The following is a 16352-nucleotide window of genomic DNA, read 5'->3' on the forward strand; positions in this document are numbered from 1 at the left end:
GACATTTTACTTGCATCACTTTCCCATCAGGCTGTTTCCTCACTCTACAACTTGCTATATTGAGACACTGGAGCAAGGTGCCCCAAACCATTTCAGAAAGTAAGGCATAGGTGACATCTTCATTGTGGAAGGGCACAGAGATTTTTCCCTATCCATTTTAGGGACTTGGTCTAGTGATGGACTTGGTAGGGTTAGGTCAATCATTGGACTGATGATCTTAGAGGCCTTTTTCAATGGTTCCATGATCCTATAATTTTGCAGAGATTTCTCCTCCTCCTGGGACACCCTGACCCACCCATTGTGCTAGAGAGGTCACTCTAGCAAGAACATCTGCATGTGCTGGTCAGGCAGCACTTGTGGGAGGACAGGGAAGGGAAGGGTAGAAGGTACCTTTTCCTTTTCAAAGGACTGTGGACTTCCTTTCCCAGGACTGTGGGATTCTGGACCCATCTTCCTCTAGGACAAGTCACCAATACACATTACACCACATAAAACTGCACCACTCACCCCACTCCTGGGGCTTGGTGACTACTGGCAAGGCAGGCAGGACAGCAAAACACAGGTGACTTCAGGAAGCTCTGGGGGCAGAACCAGTTTATACGTCTAGGAGGCAATGGGCACACATACCTTCTCTGTAACAGATTGCTGAGAGCTGGGCTGATAATCAGACCCCAGCAGACTCAAAATGGTCACAGCACTTTCATTGAAGTTTCTTCTCAGTACAGACCTTCGAATATCTTGGAGCTGCCATGCTGAAATATTGTCCTTTTAACCAAAAATGAGGACTACCATATACTGAATATTTGGGCCACAGTATGCATGCATCATGTGTAGTGATGCATCCACTGTGCATTAAAATCTTAATTTTGTTGAATGCAGCAGTTCTCTGAAAGGACGGTTGTACTTGTCAACTCCAGTGCATCAATCAAAATGAGGTAGTGGACTGGTCCTTTGCAGGCTTACCCAAAATTTACTCTGCCCATCAACTGAGCTGCTGTGTTATTTTTAGTTTGATGGATTTGTATTCAAGAGCGTCCTTCAATAAAAAAATCAGGTCTAAAATTGGCTATAGTCTAATAGTAATCAAAAAACAAGCCTTGCAATTGAGAACACTGTAAACATTTTAGAAAATTAGCCAACGATTCTTTATTAATAAGTGACAGAAAGTAAAAATACATTCAAAATTTTTTTCAAAACCCATTTCTAAAGCAAACACACCAAAAAAAAAAAAAATCACGCCACTCTGAATTTTTTTTTCTTAAACCATTAAAAGAACATTAGGTAAGCTAATGCAACAGCTGTCTGAGCTACTGCTTCTGTAGTACAATCCATAATGGTAAAAGCAGCTTTTTCAGGCATTTTAGTGCAATTTATGCTGTTTACAGGTCTTTTTTTTTCTTTGCATTCTCCATAATTTAATACCAATTGATATCACTCTAGCTTATAAAATCCCCACTAATTCAAGACAACTCTACTTAGCAGTAACTTCGTTTCCTTTCAGAGCTAATACCAAAGTAGTTGTTTTGAATCCCAAAATGATAAATATCTAATAGAAGCCTGAAGCCATTCTAGTGCTATACAAGTGGTGATGTATAATTGAACATTAAGTAATCCAAGTAATAGAAGTCATAGGTCAGCTGTCTCTCCTCCTTAGACAATTCCTTTAAATATTGCCTCACTACTTCTGTACTTGTTCTCTCATCAGATGAATGTCTGTCTTTGAATTTAGGGAACTTCAGATCAGCTGGAGCACCTACCAGCCGCAGAAAGTAATTGGCATCTTCTTCCAGGGTTTCAAACTTTCCTATGAAATCATAGTTGATGAGGCAGGGATAGCAGAGCTTACTGACTTGCTCCCAATGAATGTCCATTCCTACTGGTCGGTGGGAATCTAGCAAATATTGGATAAACTCCTTGAACTTAACTCCCGATCCTGTTTTCAATGCTTCTTCATCTGCATTATGTCTATACTTTTTAATTATTGCCTTTCCAAATACTGGATGGTAATAGCTGTTTGGATGTTCAAACTTATCCCTGAAGGCAGATACCAGTCTTTCCATAGGATCACGTACAAATATAAATTTGGTGTACGTGTTCAAGCGTGTGTAGATCCCTTTTAGGTCATAACTGTCCAATTTCCTTAGATGCTTTCCATAGTGCACATCATCATGGGAGATGTTGTTTGCTGAAGCAGCAAGTCCACTGAGCACCATGAGGACCCTTTTCCAGTTGGAGCAGCCAGCTTTTGGCACTTCACAGTACAGAACCTTGTGCCTGTCCTCCACGTAAATTCTTGACACCAGGTGCACCAGGTGGGTTTGCAGCTTCTTTCTGCTATTGTATTTCCTACAGAAGTCCTGCAGGAAGGCCCCACGCTTTTCCTGGGTGCTATCTGTGTCCTGCCACTCACCACCCTTGACAAATGTCTTGTTTAATGGGTGCAGAGCAGGGGGTAAATACACCCCTCTGAACCAGCTGAGAGGGGACTCACTCATCTTCTGCTGCTCAGGCTGTCGGCTCCCCAGTGAGGCAGCTACCACACCGAAAGGGTCAGCTCTACCCGGCCAGTGCCTGCTGCTTGGGACAGCTATCTCATGGTTACTGAGGCCTGCAGGAGCACTTCTCCTCCATGCTGCTTTCCTTGGCATCCCCAGAGGCTGGAGTGTGAAATCCTGCAAACATGGAAAGGATCAGAGCTTAGAGCACAGTGACAGTCCAGCCCAGCCCACTCACGTCGTAGCAGCAGCCAGGATGGTGGGGTATGCTCGTAACCAAGCCACATCTGGTGCTACAAAGTCCCTTTGGAACTGCTTGATCAAAACACCTAATTTAGGAACAAGCTGGGCTAATTACTGAAATACATGCTTCTGAAGATTACCTGTTAGCACACAGTAGATCCTTCTATAAAAATAAATAGCTCAAGTCACACTTAAGAAATCAAAAATGGTTCACACGGAGGGGCTGATAGTCCTGGTAGGGGTGGCCAGGCATTTTTCTCTACTGAACACATTTTCCCCTGTGACAGCACTGGCACTGGTGAAGCTGCATGGTCGTTCTCTGGAGGACACTGGCACAATCACAGTAACAGATGCTGGATCTACTCCCACCACCGAAACTTGGAGTAGTCCTTGTCCCCCAGTGGTGATAGGGGACAAAATCAGGGCTCCTAAACAGTTGACATCAGTTGGTTTGAGCAGGGAGTAGTGACAGATGAAATTGTCCCTCCAAAATGGTCCTACTCCTATCTGCATACAGAGAGGATGTGGATGCACTGGACTGAATGTACATACAGGTGTCTGTGACACAGATGCCTGGACCTGAGCTGCTTTCACAGCTGATAAGGAAAAATAGATGCCTTTGGAGCCTATTCCATTTGACTTATTTAAACATCAACATTACTGACACAAACTAACTAAACATCAACCAGTGACTCTGCAAAGAATGTGAAAATATGAGACTTTCCTCCTAAACGTCTCTTTGTATGTCCCCAGCCATTGTGCAATCCACAAACTGCAGGAACAGCAAAACTTGCATCTGTGTTTTGACATAAAATTTTTCAGAGTCTTGTATCATGCAAGTTGACTGAAGAATTTCCTGCAATATGGGTATTTCTGCTTGCTCGTTCTTGAGTGGATTCTCATGTGTCTGGTAAGCCTTGTAGATTTTTTTCTCCTGCTAGCAGGCAAGCCTGCTGCATTGGGACACCTCCACAGCTGCTTATTTTCATTACACATCTGGAGAGGGAGGATGTCGATCAATAGGTTTTTAAATATCTTTTTGCAAGTAGTAGAAAAATGGGTTAGATGGACAGACAAGCACAGACTATCTGACTGCTTCCATAAGATTAACATTTTTGGAAATCTACATAAAAAGATTTTTCTGGCTTAAACTGATTAAACATTTACTGGAATGTTGATTTGTGGACTGGTAGATCTTAAGTGTGGATTTATGGGGATGATAAAGTTCATAGGCCAATTTGAATAAAACTGCTAAAAATTCAGAGGAATAATGTAAGAAATGGTAATGAATGGAACACACTTTGAATTTCAGTTTGAAAAAAAGCCTATGAAAAAAACAAGCAGTTCCAAGAAAAGCTAGCATATGTTGCAGTGTAATAATTTCCCAAAACAAAAACAAACCCAGGGGATCAGGCTTTTCTGTACTGCTGCAAGCCACTGACAAGCAGGCCTTTATGCCACTGAACAGATTTTTGTATTGGTGAAAACAAATAAGAGAGTCACGCAGGACTTGTATGTCTGTGAGAGATGCATGTTGGTGTTTTTAGAGATGCAAAAGGTTAGTTGAATTAATTTTTTTGATGTGGTCAGCTTTTCTAATATTTTTTAAAAAAATGTATTGTCTAATATTTTTTATTTTTTAAAACAAATGAAACACATGTGTCTAGAGGTTATTCCTTCAGCCCTAGGATGGAAATAATTCAGGAGCTAAGTCAGTGTGTAACAACAGAAAGCAGTGGTAGTAGTAAACCAGGGTATGACTATGAGCCTAATGGGAGTTTCAGCATCACAGTGAATGGCAAAGTGCCATTCTTACAACTGCTACTGCACTACCACAGACTTACAAATAATTTAAATGTTTTTACCTTAAAAGGGAAACCTGGAACTTAAAAAGGTAAGATGAAAAGTATGGGGTACTCAGAAACCAGCTACATGAAACCAGGCTCAAAAGAAGTAGGGATAAAATTGTAACAGCGCTAAAGTAAAGATTGTAAGTTCATCAGTGCAACTCAGGTGAAAATTTAGGAAAATTTAGGAAACAGTCTCCCGTGACACATGGCTGTAGTGGTGTTTGCCAATGCAGAGAAAACTCAGAAGAGGGCAGTACCTCATGACTTCCTATGGTATGTCACCTGAATTTAGCAATTAATTTCTGTGCAAAGAAACTTAAACCATCTGAATTTCAGATTAAAATGAGCCTTACACTTCAGAGGAAAGTTTAGCCTTCTCAAGCCATCCTGTTCTCCTGAACTAGTGGAAGATGCCCTAGTTCTACTAGAACAGGAGGGAAAAGGACAGATTGAAAGGTGTGTGTGGTCTTGATTTTGTTCCATTTCAAAGAGTCTGCCTGTGATCCAGGACAAGCCTAGGGGATAACCCAAGATGGTACTAGAGGAGCATTGTATTTTAGTTGCAGAAACTGTGAATGCAGCTGTAGGAATCCCTACTAAAAGATTTTTTTGTGGGATTAAAAGCCTAAGAGAAGGATGGACAGAACTATTAAAAAAAATCTCAGTACCACTGTAAAGGAACAACACATGCATGGTTGGAGTTGACTGGAAGGGGCTCCTTCCTAGTGAGATGATGAAAAAGGAGAAAGAATCTCTTAGCAAAAAAGGCCCAAAAAGGAAGAAAAATAAAAATATAATCCCCAAAAGGAAACCAAAACCAAACCAAAACCCTCACAAGCCTACCCCTCCCTCCCTAAGCCAAATAAAAATCCCCAAACAAAACCCCAAAACTCTAGGGCCAAAGCTATGATACAGAAAGATCTGAGGACAAAGAAGTTATCTGAATATGTAAAATATTGTAAGTTGCTTTCTTCTTCCACCTCTCTCTGAGACCCTTATCCCACTTATGTTGGCTAATATATGTTTTTATGGTCTCTGTGAGGGATAGTGTCCTTGCAGTAAATGCTGGCTGGAACTTGCTCTAAGAATAGGAATGGATAGTGATATTTTCCAAATGCATAAATGGCTGGTACATTTCCATGGAAGCTTTCTAACTCAAAAAAGCAAAAGAAAAGAAAAAAAAGAAGAAAGAAATAGCTCAAACCTTTCTATACACTCGCCTGAATAACTAGGTTTGTACCTAATAAAGGTGAGATGAATGAAAAGATGAATCAAGCTTTATTTTTGATGAGAAATATTTAACTAGACAATTTTCTTAGGAAACTAAGAGAAATTGTTTAATAGATACTGCCATGTTCCTTAAGCATAGCTGCCTGACAGTCTGACACTTATCTGCATGAAAGAGCTAAAAGCCACACACTCTGAAAGGATTTAAATATTTTATGATACCAGTCTTATATAAAGAGAAGTGTCTTCTTTGGCTTGCTCTTGGTGTCAGTGATTTTTTATTATGCATTTTATGACACTTTAAAGATCTGAACATCTTCATATATAGAGATGTTATATATTTATTTTCTTTTTCCACAGCAATAACAAGTAAACAAAAACTTACAAAACCAATAAGCACTTTGAAAAAATATCCATGTCCATATATCAACATTCCTAACAGCCCATCCCATGAGCTACTGAGCACTGTTGTTCAGGAAAACCCCTGAACATACACAAACAGGCAGGAGGCAGTGTCAGACACTGACTCTGGACCCAGATCTTACCATGCAGACAGCCCTTACCAAACTCTATGAGCCAAGTGTCCAAGGACAAGAATGTCCATTTATGGCTTTCCAGTGAGCTGCCAAGTTTGGGAACCAAACCTGCCTGGGAGATGAACTCTGTGGTTACCTTGGAAAGATGCAAGGTTATCCCTGAGATATGCTGACAACCTGTGCAGCAGGCTGTGTACATTTAGTCTGAAAATTAAACCCAGTGAAGTACTGCAGCTTTACCAGTAATTGTGAAGAGATCCCTGTCCTCTGCTTGCATGAACACATTTGGAAGGAAGTTAGGAAGTAGCTATGAGCCCAATTTAGAAGAGTATGCACATTGCCTCTGTCTCACTTTAGCTAGGCTGGAACTGAAGATAGATTTAAAAATAAGTTTAAATTCAAGGAAAAAAATGGAATTTTATAGAGAATTTGTATGATGTTTGGCTACTGGCAGGCAAATCAGTGAAGCTGTCAAAACAAAAGGCATTTTAGAGTTATTAATGGGTTAATGGATTTATTTATTTATTTTTTTAACTGCTGGAGATTCCTTGCTCCTCCCCATTCACAAAAGAATTTCTCCTCACTGTAAAAATAAGTAGCCAATACCTTCTTTTATACACACTGAAGCTGTCTTGTCCTTTAATACCTTCACAAGCCACTGGGGTAGAAGAGATTCACTACTGCCAAGAATGGTTAAGACTCATCCAATTATGCTTTGTGGCAATTTTACAATGCACGGGTAGGATCTCATCGAGGCAGTTTGTAATTAGAGCAACTCACCATGCAAAAAGATAATGATGTATTGGAGAGGCTGATTTTTCAGGGCTGATTTACAAAGATTTAATGGCCTGCAGTGCAGACAGTGCTGTGTTTCCTAAATGCCTTAGTGCTGGATATTCAGTTTTACCAATAGGAATAATAAAATTAAATAAGCTCAACTGAAAACATAGCATGAAGAATAATAAAGGGGAGAAATATTTCGTTTTCTTGTACTTTTCTCCGCTACCAACTTACCTGTTTACCTAGGATGACTCTGTAGAAAACTGAGAAAGAGTAATTTGAGACAAGGTTCATTTTCCAATTCACACTCTGACTATAATGATCAAGGAGCACATAGAGATGAGTCTCCTATTTATGTTTTTAGCTGAAGGCAGACTGAATATTGGAGGACTACAAAATAAAAATCCTCTTACTTGGATGGTAGGTATCTGTGAGTCTTTAAAAACTTTGGAACCAATAGTTTCAGCCTAAAACCTCAAGTTTTTCACATAATGGTTGATGCGGCTCTGAGCAAACTGATTTAGTTAAGATATCCCTGTCATTGCAAGAGGATTGGACTAAGTGACCTTTGAAAGGTCCCTTCCAACTCAAACTGTTCTGTGATTCTCTGATATCTGCTGGGGACACTTAGAAGAATCTCTTAATCAGAGGACCACGATTGTTGGAGATATCTGAGACTTGGTATGCAGTTTAAATATGAGGAAAAGTTTGCATGACTCCTATTTTCTGCAAGCCAGTGAAGCCTGGGTGTGTCACTACCTCACTTCAGCTGTGCAAACATGAAGAGCTTACTTATATGTGCAAGTTTTCTTAAGCCTGCTAAAAGGAGAGATTATCCTAACTTCTTTTGTGCTAGAGGACTCTTTGGAAAATGTAATTCAGAATGGGCAGACTCCTCTAATACTACCCTATGCTACCTGAGCTAACATGTAAATATGCCCAGAACTCTCTCATATCTAAGCAATTGTTTAGTGCAATGTTGGGGAGCTGAACAGATTCTCACAGGATCTCCCAATGGAGAGACTATTCAGTTTGGCAGAAAATATTTGCTGATGAGGTGCTTCACCTTCTGTGCAGTGGAGATAAACCTCTTGATTCATCACTTGTGCTTGTATCAGCTCCTCCAAAGATAATAGGCACCACTAACCTGTCACCTCCCAGTGGAACCATGATTTTTTGGCTTATCTAATTTATTCAGGGCATATCAGTGATGCTACATTCCTCAAAAGCCAGAGGCAAGACCTTACTGTCACAGACACCACATTTTCCTAGGAGATATGTATCCCTAAAACACATGTACTTGTACCAAGCATCTCTATGATTACTAAATAGGTTGAGGGAAAAAAAATAGTATACAAGATACTCAGAATTTCCTTCAGAGTCTAAAAGGCAAACCTCATGGTTTGTAGCTGAACTACAATTAGATTCAAAGGAGATCCTTGTGAACTCTGAGCTGGACACAAAATAGAATAACTGATCATAGTAAGAAAGAAAATACTTCAGGTAGATTTTAATTAACTGATACCAGTAATTTTAAATACTGCTTTTCAAAACACAGCTTTGTGAGTCAGTGACTATTTCCCCCAGAATCTATTAGCAAAAAGTCCAGCATCTGATTACATGGTGACTTGGAGTTATGGCAAGAATACAGACCAAGATAATGAAAAAAGAAAGGGCAAAGAGAGTTTTTTTTCTTTTTATACAGTGTGGCCAAGTGTCAGTGATCAGTGTGGAAAAATTTGCACAGAGAGCTCCAATCCAGAGATGGTTTTGCAGAAGAACAACACAGGCCTACAGGCAGTGGGGAAAGCAGAGAGGCTCAGTGGGGTAAGAGAGACAGTAACATTATCACAAGTATGGTAGCGTATTGTCCCCACTTAATAGGGTACAGGAAAAATCCATTTGTCTTTGGCTGAGACCTCACAGATACCCAACTCCTGGCTTTGCACCAAGCTCCCCTCCTCTCCCTGCCCTGTCTTCATCTACAGAAAGCACAAAGTCATGCTAATGAGGCAAGACAGTCTGCACGAGCCACTTCCACAAGCTGATTCACATGGTCAGCAATTTGGATGAAAGAAATGAAGCTCTAATTTACTTGCCAATTCTTCATCAAATCTGGAATTAACCCTCTCCTGTTTCCACCTTCACAGTCAAAGCATTTGGATTCTCCAAAGCATGTTTTGAATGGTTGGAATAAGAAAGATCAAGTTATAATTAATAGAAAAAGTAGCAATAAAGATGCTATTATTATCAGAAACTAAGTTTTGCATGACAGATTAAAGATTCACCAATACAACTGCAACCAAGTATAGCAAATAAAAGCACTCCACTCCCTTATTACTAATAAATAAATAAAAGTGAAGGTTAATTGATAGCAATAATAAATTGGTTTCAGGATAGTGCAATGCTGATGCTGCTTGTCTTGCCTCCCAATAACAGTTTTATGGTGCTGGTTCTTGGCACTATAACTTACAGACTTGAAAATAAGCACAGAGCCACTGCAGCCCAGACAGCTAGTGTTTGGGCAGAGTCTGCAGCCAATTTGCATGCAGTGCATGTCCCTAGATGTGCAGCTAAGATGCACTGGTAATAAAAGGCCATTCTCAGGTCATGGACCTCTTAACACTTGGCCATATTTAGCCCAACCTCCTTCCTACCTAGCAACACTTGTTTTGGGTACAGGAAAACTGGTGTGTTAAAATTGTTTAATCCTGAGCTCAGTTCTCCTCTGTATCAGTAAAACCTAAGTCAAACATTGTGGTCAGTGGCCAGAAATCTTCACCAACACTTACTCACATTTCTACACAGAACAATCTTGCAGCAAAGCAATTTAAACAACCTGAAATTCAAAATGGACTAAACCAAGCATACGGCATTCATTTTATGAAGCATAGGGCTTCATAACAAGTAGGTTTACATTATGTATAGAGGGAGGTTAAATCTGAAGATGACACTTTCAGGCAATCTCTGTATATTACATATTGAACTCTTATTTTAACTCATTAAGTAATGCTAATGTGCCTACATTTTCATAACTTAAAGCACAGAAGTAAACCAAGTTGCCTAAACAGCTCCTGCTGTTGACAAATGCAATTCCCAAAATTGCTATTTGCAAGTGTATTTGAAACACACATTTGAAAACAAATGTCTCTTGCATATTCACAACTCAAGCCAGGCAGGAATTTTTGAGCACATTTCATATTTCAGACAACATCTATATTTCTCTCTAAAGAAAAGGGACACCAACAGTTTTTATGCAAAGAGGGAACACGTCTCAGCCCTTGTTGATCAACACTCAGTCTGCACAGGAGAGACCCTATCCCCATTTCCCTGTCTGCATAAATAGACATATTTTGCAGGAAGCTGACCAAGCTGCTGGGTGTTAATTCTGGAGGTTAACCCTGCATGATAGGGCTGAAGCCCTGGCTCCCATTTTCCAGCAAGTGCCTTGAGAATAGAGGCCTGAAATCTAATGCTGTGCTTCTGCACACAAAGCAGAATTCCTCACGTCAGTGGCTGTGGCAAGATTCACAGGGATTTTTTTCTGGTAAACAGAATCCATCTCTATCTTGTTTGCAGGTAAACACACTTATCTTCCAGCATAAACAAGACATCTTGCTCTTTTAGAAATAATAAGAAAAGTTTCAAATGAAACTAAGTTCAGATGAAGAATATTAATGTATATTCAGGCATGAAGAATTCAATTTCCCCTAAATTGCTTTGGAAGACACACTAAGATCTCTAGAGGTCTCAAAGCATTTTCCCTTCAATCACAATTAGCATTTAATTCAAGTTAGATGACTTTATTGGTAAATAAAAAATAAATAGAAATGTAAATGCACTCTAGGTTGGCAAATGTCTCAAATACATGTTTGCCTACATTTGTACACTTTTAAACAAATTTGTGTGCTCATTTCTAGATGGAAATAATAATACTTGAGAATTGATTGCATTCATAAATCACAGTGGGAAAAAATAGACTGTGAATTGACAAAGGGCATTATTCACTGTACACTCCATCCTCACACTGACTGACCCTGTTTCACTGAATGGGGCTGTCATGTCTATCACAGGTAAAAGAAAATACACTAGCTTATTCTGTAGCAGATTTTTGTGTGGCTGTCCACTCAATATGCATTAATATGCAAGCAGCACCACAGCTGATCAGTGTGCCACCCAAACACTAACTAGTTCAAGCACCATCCCTCCTTGAAGCACAGGAATCATAAGAGCAGCACTGTGTTTAAGGGTAGCTGCACCCACCAGAGCCACAGTCTTTGGCTATCTTGTTTGCAGGTAAACACGCTTATCCTTGAAGGTCCCTTGACCTTCACACTTCATTTTTCCATGTCTGTAAACCAAGGAAAGATTATAATTGCCTAGCCCATGTGAATATCACGATTCCTGCTTTCTGATCAACACTGGTAGACAAACCTTGCCATTTTACAGAGCAAGAAAAGACACAGAAATCTGATAACTGGGATTGCAACACAGCTTCCCAGTCCATGCTGCCTTTCACTGCTCTAACCTCACACCATGTCTTTCAATACTTCTGCTGAGCATTCAGTCTGTTGTGCATTTTAATTCTTGGGGTTTTTTTTCACAAAAAGAATAATTCTTCATAAAATTTAAGATATTTTTATCTTCAGACACTGCACTTATGTTCCTCTCTATACAGCCTGAGAAACAGTTTACTCCACAAGAGACTGAAAAAATTCTCACATAAAAGTGTCTCCTATAGTCATTTAAATAATAGTTCCTCCTGCATTTTTTTCTGAGAGTCACCATCTTGGTACTATATATTATGCACTAATCAGTGAAGGACTGTTATGTTATCTGAACTTAAAGAGGGCAGAGAATGTTACCAGAAGCAATCCTTACCAACTTGGAAGAAAGAAAATGTTATGTGTAGGGAAAAACAGAATATTTTTTCCCAACTGATTTTTATCTGATAATATATCAAATAAAAAATTAAAAAATAATTAAAAAACCCCATCAACTTCTGCTTACTAATAAACAAAATGTGCAGGGGGAGCAGGAAGGATCTCATATTCAACCATACAGGGCTCAGAGCTGTCTACCTCAAACAAGTGAACAAGTGAGAACCTACAGGACATGACCAGGTGGATCCACCTAGTGGATCAGAGAAAAGAGGAGTGGCTGGAAAGTTTTCCAGTGGAAAAGGAAAGGGGGGTGCTGGTTAGCAGCTGGATCTGTCCCAGTGTGTGTGCCCAGGTGGCCAAGAAGGCCAATGGAATCTTGGTTTGTATCAAAAATTGTATGGCCTACAGGACTAGGAGAGGGTTTGTCCCTCTGCACTCAGCACTGGTGAGGCCACACTTCAAGTCAGGAGCAAGGAAGATTTCCCTTGGCGGAGAAGGATCAGCTTAGGGAATATTTAAACAAACTAGATAGAAACAAATCCTCATGGAACAGAAACAAAGAGCTTATGGAATGCACCCTTGAGTGCTGAAGGAGCTGGAGGATATCACTGTGAGCCTATTCTTGATTATCTGTGAAAGATCATGGTGATTGGTGAAGGTTTCCTGAGGACTGGAAGAAAGCAAACATCACTCCTATCTTTAAGGTTGGATAGCAAGGAAATTACAGGCTGATCAGCTTTGCCTCATTATCTGGGAGCATGACAGAGCAGGGGACTATTCCTCCCTGGGTGTATTTCACCTTGATGAACTTCATGAGGTTACAGTTGATCCATTTCTCCACCCTGTTGAAGTTGCTCTGCATGGCAGCACAGCCCTTTGTTGCATCAGCAATTCCTCTGCCCAGTTTTACATCCTGTGACAACTTCCGGAGGGTACACTCCATCCCATCATCTTGATATGTAATGAAGAAGTTAAGCAGTATTTATTCAGCTGTGACCCCTGGAGTACTCCACTGGTAACTGTCCTCCAGCTAAATCTCATCTTGCATGGATTTATGAAGGGGAAATTGAGCCTGACCAGTCTAATAGCCCTGTACATGGAGATGACGATCAGCAGTGAGGGGAGAGTCCTCGATCTTGTTTATCTCAGATTTACTAAGGCTTTTGGCACTCCCATAACACCTTCATGAATTACAGGTTAGATAAGTGCTCAGTGAGTTGGACTGAAAACTTAAGCTCAAACAGTTGTGCAAGAAATGCAGCTGGAGGCCATTCACTACTGCCCCAAGGTCGATGGTGGGTCCAGAAGTTTCCCACAACTTTATTACTGACCTGGATGATGAGACAGAACATACCCTCACCAAGCCTGCAGGCAATACAAAACTGGGAGGAGTGGCTGATACACCAGAGGGTTGTGCTGCCATTCACAAGGACCTCAACAGATTTGCAAAATGGCTAAACAGGAACTTCATGAGATTTGACAAAATGGAATGCAAAGTCCCACAGCTGGGGAGAAACAAGCCCAGGAACCACTACTGGCTGGGGGCTGCAGAGTGGGAAAGCAGCTTTGTAGGAGAACAAGATGACTGTCAGCCAGACATGTGCTCTCAAAGCAAAGAACACCAACAGCCTCCTGGGCTGCATCAGGCAGAGCAATTCCAGCAGAGCAGGAGAGGTGATCCTTCACATCTGCTCAGCCCTGGTGAGACACAGACACACTGGGAGTGCTGTGTCCAGTTCTGGACTTCCCAGTGCAAGACATGGGCATACTGGAACGCATGCAGTGGATAAATGGACATGGAGGTAGCCATGCTGGAGTGAGTTCAGTGAAGGGGCAACGAGGTATTTAAAGGTTAGGGGCATGTGACATACAAGCAGTGGCCAAGAGCTGGTGCTGTTTAGCTTGGAGAAGGCTTGGAGAGATCTTATCAATGTATGTAATCTGGGAGAGAAGAAGTGGGGGGAAATGATAGTGCCAGACTCAGAGGTGTCCAGTGATAGGGCATTAAGTGAAACACAAGGAATTCCATGTAGATATAACAAAATACAGTTCTACTGTGCAAATATCAAGCACAGGCATCCAGAAATATCCAAGAATAGAGGAATCACTACTCTTGAAGGTACGCAAAATCCAGCCAGATGTGATCCTGGGCAACCTGCTCTATGAGTAAGGGGTTTAGACAAGATGATCTCCAGAGAAGTCTTCCAGCCTCAACCACTAGGTGATTTTATAAAGCACCTGAGGGTGAAATAGTAGTTCAGTTTGTTTAGTGGGCTAAAAGCTCTCTTGTAGATTTTCAAATCCTTAATTTTGGAGGAATAAAGTATGTAACACTTAGGAATATGACCCCAAACTGGGAAAACAGAAGCACGTGCCATACCTATCAGATAACCTCAAAGTGGCAAGACTTGTTTATCTCAGATTTACTAAGCTGGCATAAACGGACTGAAGTTTTTTTTAGCTAGGTCATTTGAGACGATGAAGGAGATGGAGGAGAGAACTGGAGTAAGCTACAGCAGAGTGCAAGGGCAACCAACGAGTGTGGTCTGAACTGTGAAGTTTTCACTCATATTAATATGGATTTATTACACCATGTACCCCAAGCAACATTCAGGTTATAAGCTATTTCTCATCATGGCCTGTACAACAAACTTATATTGTCATTTAACAGAGGTTTGAGTTGTCACAAGGTGTACACATACTGACAGTATGTCAGAGCTGCAGTTATCCGTGGTCCAACCCCAGCTCTAGCAAGTACATTGCCTCATCATTATCCTTTCTGTGTTCCTGCTTTGCAAACCCATGTGCAGAAAGGGAAATTCTTCCTGACAGAGCATTTAAAAGACTGAGGGATGGATGTGTCACTTCAAGACAGTTTGTCCGACAAAAAGCTCCTCAGTGACAAAACAGGGGGACAGATATTGTGGAGCACTCTCACTCAACTCCCAATCTGACCTGCAGCTTCACTGCAGCAGGGACAGGCTCAAGTCTGAGCTCAAACACAGCTGGGATTTTAACCCAAAAATCTGACTCTGCAAACAACTTCAACTTCCAAATGCAATTACACATATTCTTGTCAGTCCATCAGAGATTCAGAGGCACTGGACAAAACTGTATGTAGGAGTGTACATTAAGAGCACAACTCAAGCCAATATTAGGATGACAAGCATTTATAAGTTTGAAACATAAGGGATTTCCCCAGACACATTTTGATTCGTGGTCTGTAATATGTTGTTTTGCCAAGACTGTTACATAGAAACACATGGGGTTTTTCTTGCTTCATTTTCCTCAGCAGTTGTTAATATGCTGCAGTAAACAGGCTGTACATTGGTGCCAGGATTTACCCTTGAAGTTGCAAAGGTAGTTAGAAACAGGTATTGAAAAGCAGAATTTGTGCTACATCTGGTTGACTGCTGGTGGTAAATGGCCACTGCAGTTAAATGAACATACATATTTATATAAAAAATGACAAAAATGGTGCTTGAGGAAAACCAGCAGATGCCTTATGATCAAAGGGAACAAAAGCTAGTGAAGATAACTGTAGCCAAAGGTTTCTGGAAGCAGATCTTCCCTTAGTGTTTTGTCAATGCCATGTTTCACTAAACTTTGCTTAGGCTTTAGAAGAGCTAAGAGCCACACAGAAACCACAGTGGTTTTCAAGATTAGAGAGGTCCAAGATACACACAGACAGTCAGGGATTTACCCAGCAGGAGGTCGCTGGGACAGCAGCTTTATCATTTCTCCATCCCCTTCTGTTTCACTCACTTCTCAACAAGATATTTCCTGCTATTTGTCCCTTTGCACTCTTGCTCCTGTCAAATTGTAACATCATCCATCTTCTGCAGAGAGCTTCTCCCTCACTTAAATTTCTGGCAGCCAGTTTAACTTACTGTTGCTGAATTGAACTTAAAGGGGACTAAAGGATCTTACCTTGCATATAAAATTTTAAGTTCAGTATTGAAAATAAAAATAATCCTTCCATGACAGATATTCCATAAGGATCAACACCAGTTTAAATATTTTTGTTGAAGCAATAAAAATACAAATCAAATACAAAGGGCTTCTGTAATTGTGCCCTCAATGACAGACTTGAAAACGAAATTGATTTCTGTTCTGAAACACTCTTCCAATTTTTGGAAATTGAAAGGAAATTCATATGGAATGGGACATCACCAGCTTAAGTAGTACCCATATAAATGGGAATGTCTGAAAATCAACTTTTTACAGCTTTATTTAGATACATTCAGCATATAAAGACAATTAAATATTCTTACAAAATTAGATACTCTTAGGTTAACTGCAGAGAGACAGAGCAAGTGAACCATTCAATGAAAGCAA

General features: G+C 40.5%; 1 protein-coding gene across 8 annotated transcripts in view; it reads right to left on the minus strand.

Moving 5' to 3' along the window:
* Positions 1–1133: 1133 nt before the first annotated feature.
* The window catches only part of CHST9 (carbohydrate sulfotransferase 9), an 88146-nt gene continuing 72927 nt past the window's right edge, over positions 1134–16352 (minus strand). For all 8 annotated transcript variants that reach the window (XM_058833266.1, XM_058833261.1, XM_058833265.1 and 5 more), the window contains one exon: positions 1134–2672. In XM_058833266.1, coding sequence (XP_058689249.1) covers positions 1575–2672 — 1098 coding nt within the window. In that variant the 3' untranslated portion in view covers positions 1134–1574. The remainder of the gene's footprint in view (positions 2673–16352) is intronic.

Source organism: Poecile atricapillus, chromosome 2 (genome assembly GCF_030490865.1).
Source record: "Poecile atricapillus isolate bPoeAtr1 chromosome 2, bPoeAtr1.hap1, whole genome shotgun sequence".
Taxonomy (NCBI): Eukaryota; Metazoa; Chordata; class Aves; order Passeriformes; family Paridae; genus Poecile; species Poecile atricapillus.